Source organism: Ceratosolen solmsi, unplaced genomic scaffold, assembly GCF_000503995.2.
Source record: "Ceratosolen solmsi marchali unplaced genomic scaffold, CerSol_1.0 scaffold8, whole genome shotgun sequence".
Lineage (NCBI taxonomy): Eukaryota > Metazoa > Arthropoda > Insecta > Hymenoptera > Agaonidae > Ceratosolen > Ceratosolen solmsi.
In genome coordinates, this window is record NW_011948439.1 from 130,372 (window position 1) to 145,741 (window position 15,370).

Genomic DNA, 15,370 nt, shown 5'->3' on the forward strand with positions numbered 1-15,370 from the left:
CCTATCCTATCGGCCTTATTATTGTTTATGCGCAAGTAACTGCACTCAGAAATACGAAGCCTTGTTTCAACGTACTTGCTTACTTTCACTTGCGCATAATGTATTTTATATTATTTTATTTTGACTTTTGGCGTGTGATATAACGTACGCTGCTAATTCTGTATAATTTAATAAACAATATTGCCGCCTCTCTCTCTCACGCATACTTAACTGCTTATTAATAATCGACGGATAATCGATATTCTTTTCCTACGAACAAGTCCAATAATATAAAATATCCATTCTTCTCCATACAATTTAATTAAAATTAATTTAATTATTAATGTTTAATTGGAGACTTGTTTCGTTAACCTCAAACGAGAACAATTATAGCCTAAAACAAGTTTTAGATGGATGCAAGAAGTAAAAACAATATCGAAAAATTAAAACAGGATTACACAAGAGTATACCGAACATTGCAAATACTCAAAAAGGGTAAAGCAGACGCTAGAATTGCTGATATTGAACGACGATGCCTTTTTACAAAATATGTCACTTGCAAAATGAAGTATATTCATATTTTTAAAGTCAAAATCTTATTTTGAAATATTGCCAATAAAACTAGTATTATACAATTTTTTTCAGTATTAATGAAGACGTTGCTGGCACATTGCTTCAAAGTGAATTGGATAATTATACGAATTTCGTTGATGATAGAAATGGTTTAAATAATTATTGGAAACAATTTGATTTATTAAATATAAACACCGATAATAATCCCTTGGAGTGGACATCCGATTTAAATAACACAAATATTGGCCTGGAATTTTTAGATATGTTACCTTGTAATACCAAAAATGATTCAAATTGTAAATATATGCAATGCATTGATCAAGATGTTGAGAAAATGATACATTTATGGAAAAATGGTACATCATTAGCAGTAAGAAAAGTTCCTAGAGAAGAAAAAGAAATTTTTAAGAATCAAATTATACAGGAAAAAGTTAAGTATTTATCCAAAACAAATCTTATTAATGAAAGGATTAATGTAAGCAAGCAAATTCATAATTTTAAAAATGAGCAAGATCTATCCAATGAAAATGAAAAAGGAAACTCTAATAACAAAATTTTAAATTTTAAAACTGCACGAGAATTAGCCCAACAATCTATAATTAATAAACAACCTGTAAAAAAATCGCTCGGCGGTAGAGCGCTTAATTCTCCATTTATTTGTCCATTTAAAGATCAACAACCGAAAGAAGAAGTTTCTAATTCAATTGATGAAAAAGTTAAAAATATTGAACCAAAAATGATACAGCTTATAAAGAATGAAATTATGTTTTGTGGAAATTCGATTTCTTGGGATGATATTGCAGGATTAAAGCAAGTTAAAAAAATTATTAAAGAAATTGTTGTATTTCCTATGCTACGCCCTGATATTTTCACAGGATTACGAAGACCTCCAAAAGGAATTTTATTATTTGGACCACCTGGTACTGGAAAAACATTAATCGGTAAATGCATAGCATCTCAAAGTAAATCAACATTTTTCTCAATTTCTGCTAGCTCCCTTACTTCCAAATGGATTGGAGAAGGAGAAAAAATGGTACGAGCACTTTTTGCTGTAGCACGCGTTGAACAGCCATCGGTTGTTTTCATTGATGAAATTGATTCGTTATTGTGTCAAAGATCTAGAACTGAAGATGAATCTTCTAGAAGAATGAAAACAGAATTTTTGGTTCAACTTGATGGTACAGCAACTGGAGATAAAGATTCTGTATTAGTAATTGGCGCTACCAATAGACCATATGAACTCGATGAAGCTGCTCGTAGACGATTTGTAAAACGTTTATACATTCCATTACCAGAATTGAAAGCCCGAACACAAATAATTCATAATTTGTTTAAAACAGAGTGCAATAAATTAACTGATAATGAAATTTACGAAATTGCTAAATTGACTGATGGATATTCCTGTGCGGATATGACTAATTTATGTAAAGAAGCTTGTATGGAACCCATACGAAATATTGCTTTTGATCAATTAAAAAATATTAATAAAGAAGATTTAAGGGAAGTGAATTTTCATGATTTTATGGTAGCTCTTGAAGCTGTTCGTCCTTCAGTTTCCCAAAAAGATTTATCAGTTTACACAGAATGGGATTATACATATGGTACAGCAAATATACATTCTCATAAATAAATAACATTAATTTAAATTAAGCATTTTATAAATAAATAAGAAGTTATACTTTTTTATCATTCAATTTATTTTTATTTATTCTCTTTTTTACATTATATACTATTTTAAAATAAAGTTACTTTATTAATAAAACATGATAAATGAAACATTATTTATAAATACTTATTAAACATATTTATAACAGAATCAAATTTGAAATAATAAATGGTATATTTAGTTGTTACCAATAATCTTTGATCATCCAAAATGTCAATTATATTCACAGAAATAATTGGTTGACAGGTATAAATTTTTAGTTTTTAAATAAATTTGTTTTAATACTTATACTTATCAATCGAAAATAAATATGCACCTATAAAATAATTCATTTTATGATCAAATAATTTAAATATATAAAACGCTGATACTTATATTTAAAAACAATAATAGACCATTGTTACCGCAGCTTACATTTTAAACAAAAACTTAGTTATATAAGTATTTATAATCACTCTTTATGAATATTAAATTACAATAATATTTCATGATATATTCTTATTAAAACATGTTTTATTAACGAGGCTCTTATTTAAATGTCAAATATACCAAATTTAAAATAATTAAAATTACGACTACAATTTAATAAATATATTTATAATTTGATTTAATAATTTATTTATTCAAATTTAGTAGATTGATGTAATAATATTTAAATATACTCAAATAAATTCCAGTGCATTGAAACGTATCAAGTTGTAAAATATAAATATCTTACAAATATTTTCGTATGTTGTTGCGTAGTTAATAAATTTAGAAATATTGTAATTATAAAAATTATTCTTATGAATTTTCAATGTTTACATAAAGCAAATAAAAAAATCAAATGAAGTCATATAAACCAAATAATAATATAAATTATAGTGTGATAAATATAAAGTTTGCAGTAAGTATATGTGAATATAAAATAAAGCTTTAAACTTATATTTATATTATCACGTAATACATACACAGATCGTCGTAAATATATTTTCGTATGTTTATAATAAATTATATATTTTTATTTAACTTTTTTGTTAATATGAACTTATATAGTATTATAAATTGTAGTTTATAATAAATGTTAATTTAATTCAAGAATATATGAAGTAGAAATTGTATTTGGGTTAAATTTATATTTTAATAAATATAGGCGTGTGTGCGCGCGCGCGTGTATGTTTGTGTGTGTTTATTACCAATTTGTAACTAATTCGTATTTATCCACTAAAATAAATGTTCTTACATTGCACAGTAGAATTTAAAAATCCGTTAATAATACTTTAAACTTTGAAGATATGTGTTGACAGTTAAAATAATAATTAATAATGTGTACAGAAAAGTCGTTTACGAGAGTATTGATAGATTTTAAATAGTTAAACAAGTGATATTGATGATAATTCTATTATTGTTTTAAATTAAAAGTATGTAGTTTTTTATTTATGTAAATCGATTTGCAATGATAAATAATTATTAATTAATGTATATATTAATATATATATAATTTATTTAAGTAAAATGTCTTATATAATTGTAATTATGAACAATAATGTATAGTATAACACTACATATTGTAATAAATATAGAATTATTTATTTATATCAAATTAAAATTAATTCGATAATTCATTTCATTAATTATTTTTCTTCGTATATATTTTTTTTAATAGTCTTCAATTACTTTAATAAACACTCGACATTCTTAGATTTATAAATCTATCATTGTAATTAATATATATTGAAAATATACTTTCATTAAACGAACTCATAAAAAGAAGTACATTTTATGTAATACGATTATAATTAAATGTAATACGATTTATTTTATTAATCAAACCATTTCATAGATCTATATAAAATAGTATTTAATGTTCAATAATTTTTCGAAATGACGAAACTCATGTTTTATATTTTTAATAATACTTTCATTGATTTTGTAATTTATTAAACTTAGCATCTATTTATGCTGTTTAATTTTTTGTTGGTGTGGTAGTTAATTAAAATTTTTTTACTGGTTTGTTGGTTGATTTTTTTTCCATGAACTTGTAATCTGTTTTTAATACATTCAATAACGTTATACGCTGCTAAGTGACTGAAATTAAAATGGCAATTGAAATTATTAGTATAGTTATAATTAAAAAATTGTGTTGATATTAAATAAATCATAGGCAATCCGTTTATAGGCAAAAACTAGGAAATAAAATATAAATGGAAATATGAAGAAGTATAAACGAAAATAAAAATAATATTATTCCTCACAAATATATACTTTACTTATTTATAACAAGTTATTCAAAAAGAAATCATTTTTATTATTTAATGATAGAATTTATAAAATGATATATTTTTTTTATTTATTTAGATAAATATAAGTTGACAAGATGATATATAACTTTAATAAATAATTGAAATAGAGTATGTATGTAAATTATTAAAATAATTGAATAAGGTATTTATTAGATTTTTAAACGAGCGAACTATGTAATAGTTAAATTTGGGGGAAATTACTATATGAAATTAATATATAATCGATAACTTCATTTAAAATATATATATTCAAACGTGTCTAAAAATATTGAATTTTAATAATAAAAAGCTAAGCAACTAATTTTAATTAGATCATTGAGATCAACTTTCAGAATATAAACATTTAATAATTAATTTTTTATTAAGATATTTAATAAAAAAAATTATTAAAGTACAAAAAAATTTGACGTATTTGACTGTCAAATTTCACAGAATTTCAAACCCATGTATCCTTATGTAGTGATGTAGAGTCAATGAAAGTTCTAAACATAATATCATATTATAATGTGTGCGATATACATATATATAGTGTTTGTTCGCGCACTTGCCATGATTCCTACGTGTACCTGTAATTCCAAATGTACATACTGTCGTTAGTAAAATTAATTGGATGAAGTGAATGCTTTAATACTATATAAATATAAACAAATTATTATTTCAAAATGGTTAAAGAACAGTATAGAGAAACAGATGTTGCAAGAAAAATATCGCACGTCTCATTTGGGGTTGACAGTAGACACAATATGAAACAACAAGCTCATCTGCATGTTGTAGCAAAAAATTTATACAGCCAAGATAATGGACATATACCACTTTCATATGGTCTTCTTGATAAAAAAATGGGAACGTGCTCCAATATAAACAATTGTGGTACTTGTGAGAAATCGTTGAATGAATGTATTGGACACTTTGGTTACGTCGATTTAGAACTTCCTGTATTTCATGTTGGATATTTTAGATCAATTATAGGAATCCTGCAAACAATTTGCAAAAAATGCTCTTGTGTAATGCTAAATTCAAAAGATAAAAAATTGTTTCTTGATCGTGTTTTAAATTCTAATTTAAATTATTTAACTCGTAAAGCTTTAAGAAAACAAATACTTGAAAAGGCCAAAAAATGTAATACCTGCCCATACTGTGGAGAATTAAATGGAACTGTTAAAAAAGCTGGTCTTCTTAAAATAGTTCATGAAAAATATAAAACAAAAAAAGCCACCGATCCAGTTATACAATTAAAATTGACAGAATATCATAAAGTTTTAGAAGATAACAAAGAATTAGAAAATATTTTGCAAGGAGGATTGATAACTATTCTCAATCCACTTGAAGTTTTGGGTATTTTAGAACGCATACCAGAAAAAGATATACCTCTTTTGATGATGAATCCTGAATGCAGTGTCCCAAAAGATTTAATTTTAACTAGAATTCCTGTACCTCCTATTTCAATTCGTCCAAGTATTGTTTCTGATTTAAAAGCTGGAACAAATGAAGATAATCTAACGATGAAACTTACAGAAATTTTATTTATTAATGATGCTATTCAAAGACATCGTCAATGTGGTATGAAAGTTCAGATGTACAACGAAGATTGGGAATTTCTACAATTGCATTGTGCGCTTTATATAAATAGTGAAATGTCCGGAATTCCTTTAAACATGCAGCCTAAGAAATCAGGACGGGGACTTGTACAAAGATTAAAAGGTAAACAAGGTCGATTCAGAGGCAATTTATCAGGTAAAAGGGTCGATTTTTCAAGTAGAACTGTTATTTCACCCGATCCAAATCTTCGTATTGATCAAGTTGGTGTACCTATTCATGTAGCTAAAATATTAACATATCCGGAAAGAGTTAATAAATGTAACATAGAACTAATGCGTCGACTTGTACAAAATGGGCCAGATATACATCCTGGAGCAAATTTCGTTGTACAAGGAAAGACTCAATTTAGAAAATTTTTAAGATATGGTAATAGACAAAAAATTGCACAAGATTTGCAATATGGCGATAAAGTTGAAAGACATTTATGTGATGATGATGTGGTTCTTTTTAATAGACAACCATCCTTACATAAATTAAGTATAATGGCCCACAAAGCAAAAGTATTAGAAAATCGTACTTTTAGATTTAATGAATGTGTATGTACTCCATATAATGCTGATTTTGATGGAGATGAAATGAATTTACATTTACCACAAACTGAAGAAGCAAGAGCTGAAGCATTAGTACTTATGGGGAATAAATCTAATTTGGTAACACCACGAAATGGTGAATTGTTAATTGCTGCTACCCAAGATTTTATAACCGGTGCTTATCTTTTAACTCAAAAAGATACTTTTTTAAATAAATCTCAAGTTTCTCAATTAATAAGTTGTCTACTTGCTGGATTAGATACAACAATGAGTATAAATCTTCCGGAGCCAGCTATATTTAAGCCAGCAATTATGTGGACTGGAAAACAAATCTTCAGCCTTATTTTAAAGCCAAATGATGAGTGTTGCGTGAAAGCTAATTTAAAAACTAAAGGAAGAGCATATACCAGCAATGAAGAATTATGTATCAATGATTCTTATGTTATAATTAGGAATTCAGAACTAATAGCTGGCTCTATGGATAAATCAACTTTAGGTTCTGGATCAAAACAGAATATATTTTATATACTTCTTCGAGATTGGGGGGAAGATATAGCTGCAATTGTGATGTGGCGTTTAGCAAGATTAAGTAGTTTTTTTCTTATGAATAGAGGATTTTCAATTGGTATTGGAGACGTAACACCTGGACATAGTCTCTTAAAAGCGAAACAAGAACTTGTTAATAATGGTTATGGAAAATGTACAGAGTATATTAAGAAAATGGAAAATGGTCAATTGTCTTGTCAACCAGGCTGTACCGAAGAAGAAAGCCTTGAAGCTATGATTTTAAAGGAACTTTCAGTAATACGGGATCATGCTGGTAAAGTTTGTTTAAAAGAGCTTCATCCCAGTAATAGTCCATTAGTTATGGCACTTTCTGGCTCTAAAGGGAGTTTTATTAATATATCTCAAATGATTGCCTGTGTTGGACAACAGGCTATTAGTGGTCATCGAGTTCCAAATGGATTTGAAGACAGAGCTCTGCCTCATTTTGAAAAATATTCAAAGACTCCTGCTGCGAAAGGTTTTGTTGAAAATTCATTTTATTCTGGTTTAACGCCAACAGAATTCTTTTTTCATACCATGGGTGGACGAGAAGGTCTTGTTGATACTGCTGTTAAAACAGCAGAAACTGGATATATGCAGAGAAGATTGGTAAAAAGTTTAGAAGATCTTTGCCTTCATTATGACATGACTGTAAGGAATTCTGTAGGAGATATTGTTCAAGTTTTGTACGGAGGTGATGCAATGGATCCCACGTACATGGAAGGCAAAGATTGCCCTGTAGATTATAAGAGACTTCTTGATGATATTAAATCTAGATCATTCTACAGTAATGAAGATCCATTAGATGGGCCGAGTATTATTAAAGCAACATCTGAATTGTTGATGTCAGAGGAATATTCTTGCCTGAGTGAAGAATTCAAACAAGAGCTAGGACAGTTTTTAAAATCTATTGCAATTAAAATTGCCAGAGTTCGACAGCACATAAAAACAAACGCTACTGTTAATAAATATATTGAACGTTTAACGGTGTCTCAATTAGTTGAATTTATTCATACGTGTAAAGAAAAATATATGAAAGCAAAAATTGAACCAGGTACTGCAGTTGGTGCTTTGGCTGCACAAAGTATTGGAGAACCAGGTACCCAAATGACATTAAAAACATTTCATTTTGCTGGTGTAGCATCAATGAATATTACACAGGGTGTACCACGTATTAAAGAGATTATTAATGCTAATCCAAGAATTAGTACCCCAATTATAACAGCTGCTTTAGAAGTTGATACCGATCCAGAATTTGCCAGGAGAGTAAAGAGTCGTATCGAAAAAACTACTTTGGGTGAAATTACTGAATATATTGAAGAAATTTATCTTCCAGATGATTGTTTTTTACTATTAAAAATAGATATTGATAGAATCAAACTTCTGAAACTCGAAGTTGATGTAAATTCTATTCGTTATTCATTATGCACATCAAAACTTAAATTACATCCAAAAACAGTTGTTATTCAAGGAGATTCAATTATTACCATTTATCCAAACAAGCAAAAGCACAATTTAAGTCATATATTAACACAACTTAAGGATAGTATCCCTAATGTTATCGTAAAAGGTATTGCTTCAGTGTCTAGAGCAGTGATACACAATGATGATTCATCTGGGAAGACTCGTTATAAATTATTTGTTGAAGGCGATAATATGCGTGATGTAATGGCAACAATAGGAATTAAGGGATTAAAAACTACCTCTAATAATACAATCGAAGTATTTAGAACTTTAGGTATCGAAGCTGCTAGAGCGACTATAATGACTGAAATCAAGCTTGTTATGGAAAATCATGGAATGAGCATTGATCGTAGACATCCAATGCTTGTTGCTGATTTAATGACAAGTAGAGGAGAAGTATTAGGTATTACAAGACAAGGGCTGGCAAAAATGAAAGAATCAGTCTTAAATTTAGCTTCTTTTGAAAAAACTGCTGATCATTTATTTGATGCTGCATATTATGGACAAAAGGATGCGATTAGTGGAGTGTCAGAATCTATTATTATGGGAATACCAGTTCCAGTGGGAACTGGTATTTTCAAACTACTTCACAAAGCTGACAAAGATGCTTTAAAGCCTAGAACTTTATTATTTGATTCATTCAGTCAAAATAGTAAAGTAAATGTATAAAATTTTATGTTAATAATATATTAAGTATATAAATAAAATAAACATCAAGATTTAAGAATATTTAACATTTAGCTTTAATTACATCATGCAATTTAGAAATAAAAATAAATATTTTCTTTTATATCGTTTATAATCACAAAAGACCTCTGAAATCTAAATGTAAAAGTTCAGTCATATTATAAGGCATGATAAAATAGTTTTACAAATTGTATAAATATTTAAAATTCTTTTCTACGATTATATAATATGTTAAAAATAAAATAAACAACTAACATTATTTATGTTTAATTAAAAATTATTATTTGAATACAATATATTAAAATTTCAAATAAAAATAATTTTATTTCATTTTTTTTTTTAATAAATATTTAAATATTCTACGTAAATATTATTTTAATTTTTGTTTTAATAAAACTACCTTTGTAAATTTATATACTTTATTTAAATGTACCTAAAATTATGAACACGAATTTTCACTGATGTATATATTTGTACATATTGATGAATATATATTTAAATAAATACTCATTACTTTTTAAGCACGTAAATATGTGATAATAGACAAACAAAAATATGTAAGAAATTAATTTACGTTATGACATTAATTTATAATTAACATATCATATGTTATCATATGTCTCGTTAGAATAAACTATTAATATAATAATATCAAGAATAAAGTATAACTTTCATAAAAATTGTTATATTAAAATGCAAATCTAAATTTTAATTGGTAATTTGTCATACTAGAGTTTTCGTAATATCATACAATTTTTAACATAACAATTTAACAGAAAAAAGGTGTTAATTCTTGGCTATTTTTAATGAACAATAATTTTCTCAATAATGAATATAAGAATTTAATGAAAACTAGCAATTGATTTGTAATGTCAATAAAATGATTTTCTTAACTGAACCATATAAATTAAAACTTGCAAATTGAAATTTTATTAGATATTCGATTTAGAAATAATTAAGAAATTAAAGTTTTCATCTGGTTGTAAATAAGCAAAATTATTGATTGATTGCTTTAATATTTTCAAAGGCTTAAACAAAAATTGTATGGTCGTTCCAAATTTGTGTGATTATAGATAAACACGTTCATCCTTATATATTTACATTCTTTATTTAAAAAATATATGTAAAACAATTATACAATTAGAAAAATATTTTAAGTCGTAAAAAATGTAGTAAAGAATAATATACAATAATTCAAATGGATATTTTTCAAATTTTGTACTTTCTAAACAGACCCAATTATAAAAACACCATATATATAACATTTTTATAATTAAGAAAAATACGACAAGTGCTATTTATATAAAATGACATAACAGTGAATTATAAATGTAATATGTTTAAAAGCAAAAATAAAAATTTATCAGACATTTATTCAATCAATTTCATTTACGAATTAAGGAAAAATATATTTACGTTTTTATTATGTAATATAATTTTAAAATAATTGAATTATTAAGTTCATAATAATGTATTGGTCAAAGAAAACAAAAACAGCCTTCTGATTTTAAAAATTATAAGAGTCTAGTAGATGCCCGCACTTTAATATATTTTTATTTTGTTTATACTAATAAACGTGATAAATGACGTTATGATATTACATCGATTGACTCTTTAACGAAGATAAATAAGTGATTCCGTAAGTAGGAATAACTGTGTAATAAGCGCAAGTACTTTTTGCTTGTAGATTTTTAAAGCTATATACAATTTTGATATAAGGCAATGTTCGAATTTTCATTTTTCCAAATTACAATACGTCACGGCTTAAAAGAAATACTTCTGGTTCAGTGGTGAAACGAAGGTTTATTAAAAACCACTAATGCACATGGAACTCATAAGCATATAATCATGAGTCTATCGATGTACAAAATATTACAATCGGAATTTGGATTTTGAAATCAGAACCGCGAACAGACATCTAAATAATCCGATTTAATTTCGTTCTGTGACTGAGAATTAACGGAATAGTGAAGTAGTAATATAACAACAGGTAGAATTACATGTTGAATTTAATAAACGAAACGCTATTTGTTAAATCCATTTCGTGCAAGGTGCTTAAAGACGTTTAGTGATGCGGTGCGCGATTAAACCAGCTCAAAAAAGAGGCATGGAACCGTGCACCGTCGTCACTTAACCTATAAATCTGTATGAACGACTGATTTAACGGATATTTAGAATATCGCTGCTTGTAGATCCTCCGAACGAATCAAGTATCAGTCATGATTATTTTGTAGAATAATCTTTACCCTAAATGTCAATAATCTTATGATTATTTTACAATTTACAGATTTGGAGTCAATGATACCAAACGGAGTACAAAACGAAAAAAAGGAGAAATGCTCTCCAATAAGATCTTCGTCTTCCTCGCCTTTAATGAAGTTTTCTTCCTATCTTTTATCAATTAGACCTTGGTCGCTGAGTGCCTCGCTGATACCAACAATGCTGGGCTCGGCATTAGCTTATAAATTAATAGGACTAACTGGTCTGAGCTGTATTACTTTAATATTAACTTTGTTTACAGTTGCTTGTGTTCATGGTGCTGGCAACGTAGTCAATACATATTTTGATTACATTAAAGGAGTGGATAGTCGGAAAAGTGACGATAGAATTTTAGTCGATCAACTACTATCTCAAGATGAATTAGTTTCTTTAGGAGCCTGGCTATATGCAGCAGGATGTTTAGGTTTTGTCTTATTAGCAACAATATCACCGGCAAAAATGGAACATCTTGCACTTGTATACTTTGGAGGCTTATCCTCCTCGTTTCTTTATACAGGAGGCATTGGACTTAAATATATTGCTCTTGGAGATGTTTTAATACTTATTATTTTTGGTCCAATATCAGTTCTATTTGCGTTTATGGCACAGACAGGTTACATTGAATGGAATACAATGTATTATGCAATTCCATTGGCTCTTAATACTGAAGCTATATTACATAGCAACAATACACGGGATCTTGAAAGTGACAAACGAGCAGGAATCGTGACATTAGCAATTTTAATAGGCTACACAGCATCACACGTTTTATATGCATTTTTACTCTTTGCACCATATGTGACCCTTGTGGTGCTTGCACTTAGATATTCTATCTGGTTCTTATTGCCATTGGTTACTTTACCAAAGGCATTTAAAATAGAAAAAAGTTTCAGGAATTCAAGTACAATTCAAGATGTACCTAAAGAGACTGCTAGCTTAAATCTTTATTTGGGAGTTTTATATATTGTTGCATGTCTACTTATTGATCGACTTCCATATCTACAATCTGTTTAAAAGTATAAAAAAAAAACTTGTATCACTGGTACAATTTTTAATGCTTAAAATTGCCTGAGCTGGAGTAATAAACAACAATAAAAAATTGCATTGAGAAATGATTTGCATTATCAAGTATCACGATCAAACTATTCATCTTTATAAAAATATTTTCAGATTAATATAAGGAACATAAACAACTTTTATTAAAATATCTAAACACTTGAGATATAAGTCTGGTGTGTAATTTTGTATAGAAAAAAAAGTAATAAATGACTATATTAATTACTTTTTTGGAAGTAAATATTTTCACTAGATCCAAATGAAAGTATATAAAATTTCACTGGATCTAGTGAACACTGTGTTATTAAAATGGGAATTTCATTTATATATCACAGTTTTACTTAACATCTTAGAAACATATACAATTTCTTTTAACAAACATTAACTTTTAAATATTCAACATCTTAATTTCAATCACTCTTTATGTCATTGTATAAGTAATTATAAATCATTGTTATGGCATATATAGTTCTTTAATCATTTTTATTTTTAGATATTATTGTATGATGATTAAAAAACAAAATCTGTTTCTAAACTATTCAAATTGTTTAATATGTGACAGCGACTGCGTACAGCAAATATACATGATATATGACGTAAAGTGTTACCGCGCATTTGTTAGATATTTATTATATACATTATGTATTTATAGCGCATGTTATAACGCACGGAATATGACGGAAACTGGATCAAGGATTTAATAAAATTTTGTAAAATAATCATTTCATATGTGTGGAGGGACATTAAGAAAATTTCAAGAATACCATGGTGATTTGAATTACTGTTGAAAAAGACTACTAGAACTTTCAATAAAATTATAAGAAAAATTAATTAAGCTTTGTAACAATTCTTATTATCCAATATAAAAATTATATTAATTATATTTTTATTTTCTAAAAATAACTCTATGTTCTTCCTTACATATACAATGCAAATTGATTATATATATATTTACTATGTATAAATGTTTTTAATCTTCGTTTTATTAATTTATTTTATAACAAAATTAAGTAAATGTATTTATATGGTTAATTAATATCACTTAAATATAATTGCTTAATCTTTCATAATGTCAAGATTTATTTACAAATAAGAATGTTAAGACTTTATTAACATTTGATTTTGATTTAAAATATTAATCTAACGATATACCCATAAACATTTCTTGTTAAATATAATTTTTGTAAAATATGCGATTATAAGAAATTTATTTTTTTTTTTAATCTTGTTATATATTTAATTTTTATTTAAGTTTTTCTTCATAAGAGCTTTAATATGATTATTAGTACCTTTGGTGTTTAGTTAATTTTGTTTCAACAGATTTGTGAATTTATTACTTGATTTAAAAAAATTAGATTTGTTGCATAGAAGCTTTATATATATTTATCATTTATAAAATCAATGTGATCAAAAAATTTTATTAAGATATTCGAAATAAATAAAATTAATAATATATATACCTTTCCATACATTCTATTTTTAATTAGTAGAGTACGAATAATATATTAATGAAAGTTTATCAATCAATTATAAAAAATTAAATCCTCTTTATCTTTGTAAGTAATTAAATAAGTAGATATATGCAATTGTATTGTATATTATGTATATATTCAGTTCAATGAGTGAATTTATATCTTATTATATACAAAAAATATGAAACACGGTTTGTATCTTATTTCAATAATAAGTGATTTAAGTTAATAATAAAAATAATCAAAATAATCTAAAGCAATTTGCAAAATTAAACAAACTAAATTTGTTTTTATGCTTACCTCAATTTTGCATTATTTTACAATAAATTACTTTAAATCCTCGAGGCCATTATTAATATCATCGTCATCGGTACAAAAATTTTAACTAAGATAAAAAACAAAAATTAGAAATTTAATTTTCATTAATATAAATTTATCTGCATATAAAATGCACATGATATAAATTATATAAAAATATTGCAAATAGAAAATTAAAATTAAGTAAACACACAAAAAATTATTAGTCGTGATTTTTTCATACATTGTATACATATTATTGAAAGATAATTCTTGAAGATGGATAATTAATTTGTTATAAAAATGAATAACCATTGGTGTTTATAATTAATTGCAAATCTAATAGATGTTAAAACCAAAAGTACTAAGTACTTAAGTGAGCAAATAGAAAAATTGAAATATATATTAGGCGCGCAAGAAAATAGAATTATGTGTATATGTATTGCCAATTAATTTCAAATAAAATTGAAATTAATAATACCTCATTTGTAAAATCAAAAGGTATAAAAAATTCTGTACATTTCATTTATTTAGACTCGATGTTAATAAATGTATGTTCTTATCAATTAAAAAATTATATATCAAGGACATTAATATAGGACTGCTTAGATCAATCACGACGTTTTGAAAAACGCATTTCATCTTATTGACCTTTTCGATTGAACTATCTTTACAAAGGCGTAGAATTATGATTGAGTTGAAAATAATTTTCTGTATTCATTAACCAATGTAAAAATTATTAAATTCCAGTCACTATATTCAATTTACCCTTAAATTGGGTTATTGTAAGTGTAATAATTTTCATATTAATTATTAACTAATTCTTTTAATTATTTTTAGTATATATTATTGAAAGGCTTTAATTATATTCATGATATAAGACATTTTTGTATTTATATTTTAGAATGATACTATGTACTTATTATTGGAAAAATGCCAAAATTCAAACCAACAGCTTGA

General features: G+C 26.2%; 3 protein-coding genes across 3 annotated transcripts; all 3 read left to right on the top strand.

Annotated features, from left to right (window-relative positions):
• Window positions 1-366: 366 nt before the first annotated feature.
• Window positions 367-2,204, top strand: LOC105365414 (fidgetin-like protein 1). Its single transcript, XM_011503565.1, has 2 exons — window positions 367-547; window positions 625-2,204. Exons 1-2 carry the CDS (start codon window positions 390-392, stop codon window positions 2,180-2,182), a joined length of 1,716 nt encoding a protein of 571 aa, XP_011501867.1. The 5' UTR covers window positions 367-389; the 3' UTR covers window positions 2,183-2,204.
• Window positions 2,205-5,104: 2,900 nt separating this feature from the next.
• On the top strand, window positions 5,105-9,308 carry LOC105365510 (RNA polymerase III subunit A). The gene has a single exon (XM_011503703.1). It carries the CDS (start codon window positions 5,163-5,165, stop codon window positions 9,306-9,308), a length of 4,146 nt encoding a protein of 1,381 aa, XP_011502005.1. The 5' UTR covers window positions 5,105-5,162.
• A 1,708-nt stretch (window positions 9,309-11,016) lies between these two features.
• heix (UbiA prenyltransferase domain-containing heix) lies at window positions 11,017-13,137 on the top strand. The gene is made up of 2 exons (XM_011503567.1): window positions 11,017-11,536; window positions 11,614-13,137. Exon 2 carries the CDS (start codon window positions 11,625-11,627, stop codon window positions 12,597-12,599), a length of 975 nt encoding a protein of 324 aa, XP_011501869.1. The 5' UTR covers window positions 11,017-11,536; window positions 11,614-11,624; the 3' UTR covers window positions 12,600-13,137.
• The last annotated feature ends 2,233 nt before the right edge of the window (window positions 13,138-15,370 follow it).

Bases quoted from the DNA above. Each gene is read 5' to 3' on its own strand.
- LOC105365414 (XM_011503565.1), top strand. From the start codon at position 390: ATGGATGCAAGAAGTAAAAACAATATCGAAAAATTAAAACAGGATTAC. The intron at 548-624 runs GTATATTCATAT...AATTTTTTTCAG, and splicing joins TATGTCACTTGCAAAATGAA to TATTAATGAAGACGTTGCTG.
- LOC105365510 (XM_011503703.1), top strand. From the start codon at position 5,163: ATGGTTAAAGAACAGTATAGAGAAACAGATGTTGCAAGAAAAATATCG.
- heix (XM_011503567.1), top strand. From the start codon at position 11,625: ATGATACCAAACGGAGTACAAAACGAAAAAAAGGAGAAATGCTCTCCA.